The 5,095-nt window shown below is 49.1% G+C and overlaps 1 protein-coding gene across 1 annotated transcript; it reads left to right on the top strand.

The window, feature by feature from the left end:
* Positions 1-1,684: 1,684 nt before the first annotated feature.
* On the top strand, positions 1,685-4,039 carry MSC (musculin). The gene is made up of 2 exons (XM_027638807.1): positions 1,685-2,223; positions 2,991-4,039. Exons 1-2 carry the CDS (start codon positions 1,702-1,704, stop codon positions 3,075-3,077), a joined length of 609 nt encoding a protein of 202 aa, XP_027494608.1. The 5' UTR covers positions 1,685-1,701; the 3' UTR covers positions 3,078-4,039.
* The last annotated feature ends 1,056 nt before the right edge of the window (positions 4,040-5,095 follow it).

Below are 5,095 nucleotides of genomic sequence, written 5' to 3'. Positions count from 1 at the left end.
GTAAACCTATATGTCTTCCCCTGTAGTATCTTTATATATATATATATATATATATTTATACGGATAATGTAGGCTAATTGGGGAGGCAGAGCAACCCCAAGGTCCGGCGCGCTGCCCTTTCACCGTGCAGCGTGTGGGACCCAGCCTGAGCATCGTAGTGTCAAACCAAGTTCAAGAGATCCAGTTGCAAGATCAGCTGCCTGTTTAGGTGGTTCAAGAAATGTCAAGTTTCACTTGGAAAGGCTGCCGTTAAATCCGGCTCTGATGTGGTTCTAGCCCCAGCGGGTGAAGCTGGGGTTTGCACAGCGTTAAGTGGCCTCAGCGAACCCGTAAGGCTGCCGGAGACGGGAGCAAAGCGCTGGGTGCAAAGGCAGCCGGCGGTGCCAGGAAAGTTGCGTGGCAGCAGCCGGGATGGTTCCGCTCGGGTGGGAGGGAAATGGAAGGGAAAAAACGTGAGCAAAAATTGCGGGACAAGATCTTTCCACCTGTTGTAGTCATTAGGTTCTTTTCCGAGAACTGCATTTTTATTCTGGTTAACTCTATCCAGGCTGTGAAGGCCAGTGAGGAAGCAAGCGCTAGTTCTTCATCCAGAAAAGAAGGGATGTTTTGAGGGAGTGTGAAGAATACGAGCTGATGGTTGATTTTTTTTAAAATTTATTTATACCCCTGTTTAATTTGCATATCAGTATTTCCATTGGATACGGAGTCCTCCACTCTCCTGTGGACTCTCTAAAAGTTGTACTATGGAATTTGTTTCAAGCCAGTAGCTTGAAAAGCTCTCTCTTTTCATTTGCTCTGTGATACAGAGGTGTATACAGCCTAATAAACTGGGTTTTAATTAATTGCTCTGAGGACGGAGAAGCCCTTGGACACGGTATACTCCCTCTCTACCGTCTGTAGCTTCACCCCAAATTACAGACACTATCGAACCACAGTACGCACGTTCCCAGCGGCTTTTTGCATTGCTCCCCACCCATCGTACACCCACCCCCGGGTGCCGCGTCTCCTGCTGCCTCTGTCCGCTCCGGTGGGGGCACGGGGATCGCACAGCCGCTTCCTGGAGCTGGGCAGGGGACCCCGTCCTGCCGCGCCGCTCGGCTGCGGGGAGCGGGGCTGCCCACCAGCTTATACGTTGGGAAGATTCCCCACCTTCGAAGGAAAACCAAGAAAGAGAGCGAGCCTTGGAAGTATTTTACATCCTCCGGGGCGAGGAGAGGGGTCTGTCCCAGAGGAAAGTAGTTTATTCATTCGGCGGCGTTACTCCCAAGAGCACACACACACACACCTGGAGACGTCCCCGCATGTTCCCGCGTGTGTGCGCCCCCACACACGGGTCTGTCTCTGTCCACCGCCGCACCAGCCCCGCCGCGGACGGCAGGATAGCGCGGGGAGGCACCGCCCCCGGCGCGGAGCTCCGCCGCGTTCGACCCCCGCCCTGAGCCCCTCTCCTCCTCCCCTGCACCCCTCTCCTCCCCCCCGCGCCCCTCTCCTCCCCTCCGCCCGGCAGATGGTTCGCTCCGCGGACACACGATATATAGGGCTGTCAAGGGGGGCGCCCCCCCCCCCCCCCCCCCCCCCCCCCGCGCCCCCGCCCCGGTACGAACTCTCCGCGGCGGGGACGCCCCGCTCTGGGCCGACTCGCCCCGGCCGTCCGCCCCCTCTCGCCTGCCGCGCTGCCCGCCTCCCTGCCCGCCCGGGGCCATGTCCACGTGCTCCGGGAGCGAGGCGGAGGAGTTGCCCGAGATGGACCTGCGGGCGCTGCAACTGGACTACCCGCAGCCGCCGGCCAAGCGGCAGCCCCGCGGTGATCTCTACCCCTCGGGGGACAACTCCTCGGCGGCGGAGGAGGAGGAGGAGGAGGAAGAAGAGGAGGAGGAGGACGGCGAGGGCAGCTGTGCGGCGGGGCCTGCGGGCAGCGGCTGCAAGAGGAAGCGGGCGCGGAGCGGCGGCCCCGGGGGCAAGAAGGTGGCGTCGGGGCAGCGGGGGCCTCCGCCCGAGGGGAAGCAATCCCAGCGCAACGCGGCCAACGCGCGGGAGCGGGCGCGGATGCGGGTGCTGAGCAAGGCATTCTCCCGGCTGAAGACGAGCCTTCCCTGGGTGCCGCCCGACACCAAGCTCTCCAAGCTGGACACGCTGCGCCTGGCGTCCAGCTACATCGCCCACCTCCGGCAGCTCCTGCAGGAAGACCGCTACGAGAACGGCTACGTCCATCCAGTCAACCTGGTACGGCGCGGCGCGAAGGGCGCGGAGGGCGGGATGCGCGGCGAGGGGCACCCTCGGGAAACCCCCAGGGGGCCGGCCGGGATAGCCCCGCAGGGCCAGCCCCTCGGGCTTCGGCTGGCAGCGCTCAAGCCGTGCCCTCCCAGGAAGAAGCGGCGGGGCGGCCCGGGCTGCTCGGTGAATCCCCAGCCACCTTCGCTCTGCGGGCGACCCGAGCGCCGGGCTTGACCTTCGGTGATGGCGGGTGTGTCAGTCTTGGGGAGTCGGAGTAGGGGACCTTAAAGAGCTACATTCCTCGGGCATTAGGCAAGCTTAGTGTCCTAAAAAGGAGTAACTCGGTTTGCGGGCTGGCCGGGAGCACCAGCAAGCCGTCATGAGTTCATCGGGCCAAAACTAAACGCCCGATGCTTGGTCACGGGGTAAAAAGGTTTCTTATATAGAGCAGAGTGATTGTTTTTGAGTATTTGATATGGTTTTTATTTATTAAATGATGTAAACAGTTGCAAAGCAAGACAAACGTTGCATTTTGGATGAGAACAATCTGTTGCTGACCATTGCAGCCCTTCTGTGGACCATTTAATTATAATGTAAAACGTAATGAAAATATTTGTTAGAGGAACTCAGCTCTCTCTGTGCTTCCCACAGGGACTAAAACATGATGACGTGTTTGCAACTGAACCAGAGTTAGACATCTATCAGTAATAAAGCTCCAGTTTCATACAAGGATAAACTTTCTTTTAATATGAAATATTTTTTCTTTTTGCTTACAGACTTGGCCATTTGTGGTTTCAGGAAGACCTGACTCTGATACCAAAGAAGTTTCTACAGCCAGCAGATTGTGTGGAACTACTGCATAGTCAGAATAAATTGAGGATTTTTAATTGTTGTTGATCTTTTTTATGGGATGGATATTCTTAAGAGCTGTGGTTTATCGGCTCAGGACTAGAAGATGGGGACAAACCCCCATCTCTAACAGTGTTAAATCTGTGTCCCTTGTCATTCTTTTCCCTTAGAGTTCTGAGGGATGTTTATTTAAAGTAGTAAAGAAGGGAGGGAGTTGGAATTAGACTTTTTATGAACTGACTGCAGCAGCTGAAGTCTGAGACTTGGCTTCATCATTCCTACAATTGCCTGAGGACCTGCTGTTCTGAGGCTTTTAAACTAATGAAAGAGGAATATAATGATATAGAATTAACAGCATGGACCAAAATACAACTCTACAAACTAACCCCAAACAGTGTTATTTTTATTGTAAATCAAAACAGTATTTTAAAGTAGCTTTGAAACTCAGATAGATTTATAATATATTTTGATGGCCTTTGTATTCACGGATCTAGCTTACTGCAACTATGCAATAAGTATAGTCATACTTCTTTTTTTGGTCCCTTTAACCAGAATTTTCTTAGAAGTGCGTAAGAGGCCACATTCTGCATTTAGGCTACCATCCATTGGAATTAAACTAATTCCTTTGGTTATGTCTTGAAGTGCCACATGTAAGAATGTGGGACTGTCACTAGAATTGTGGCAGAGTTTCTGTACCTTAATCTGGAAGGGAATTTTGCTTACTGTATGGCAAGGGTGCATGTGTTGAAAAGAATGAGTTTGTATGATGCTGCAAAATAACAAGAATTCACAATGTTTTAAATATTTTTCCTGTACTGTTATGCTTATCTTGGAAAAGTTTGCTCTCAAATGAGTTAAAGTGTCATTTATTAATGGATTCAAATGTTGTAATAAAAGAGGATGCCATCAAATAAGTTTCAAATGTAAATAACTCTATTTTTTTATAAATTACATTAAAAGCTTGGTTACAATGAATTGCTGGTACTGTGATACTGTGTGGCTGCATCCATATGTGAGCATCTTTGTAATGCATGTTCTTGAAACCTGCTTTTGTAAACACAGTTATCTTCCCCACCTCTTGAGAGCAGATACATCTCCACAACAGAGTGAGACAAGAACATTATCACCCCGAACATTTCATGTGAGGCACAGTACTAAATCAGTAAGCAGGGAAAGACACATTTTTACAACTTACAGAATGCATTGTAACAGTCTCTTCTGTGATGCAGAAATATAAATAAATGTAGCTTAAGAAATCAATATCATATACTGTAATAGCTTGTTTTGCTGTTCTTTGTCATTTCACATTTCCATCTGTAGTCTGTTTTGCTTTTATTTGTATTTTTGCAGTGGGAAAATCAGATGAGTTTTCCTAGTTGGAGTAGAATTTTCCTGTTTTAAGATTAAAACTCCTGAGATAAGATTTTATTTTTCTCAAGATACTTCACTAGTGGTTAACTCACAGTAAGGAAGATGGAATTGCTTTAGAGAAGAAAAAGCCACCTCTTCCTCATATAAGCAGTGAGGAGGAAGAAACGTTTGCTTAACAAGAAAAAGTTTAACCTATTTTGTTGTCAGGTCATTCTATGTCATGGATTTCTGGTTTGACATACTGCATAGAAACTCAAGACTGACTATTGGTAGTGTCTTGCAAGTAGGTGAACTGCAGATAATGGCTTTTCTGCTTGCAAAATGTAAAATAATCCAGAGTCACTGCAAAATAAGATGAGCAATCAGTCCAAGATCTGCTGAAATGGTTACTTTTAGTGATTTGGGGGCAAGCTGTACAGAAACCATAATATAACTTATCTTCCATTTTTTCCAGAGAAAATCTGTGAAGGAAAGGGGCTATCCTAATTTGCAGTTGTGTGACTGAGGTGGGACTCCAACTGACCTTCTCTAGGAAGCTTTATAAAAAGAAAAGAACATAAACAGTAAAGCAAAAAGGAAGGACATTTAGGAAGGCATAAGTTATAAGAAAACTCAGCCAATGTTTATCTAAACCCTAGAGAAAAGATTATTCAGCAGTTTA

Source organism: Corapipo altera, unplaced genomic scaffold, assembly GCF_003945725.1.
Source record: "Corapipo altera isolate COAL_440 unplaced genomic scaffold, ASM394572v1 49, whole genome shotgun sequence".
Classification (NCBI taxonomy): Eukaryota; Metazoa; Chordata; class Aves; order Passeriformes; family Pipridae; genus Corapipo; species Corapipo altera.
Note: the sequence above shows the minus strand (reverse complement) of the source record. Positions and strands in the feature narration are given on the sequence as shown.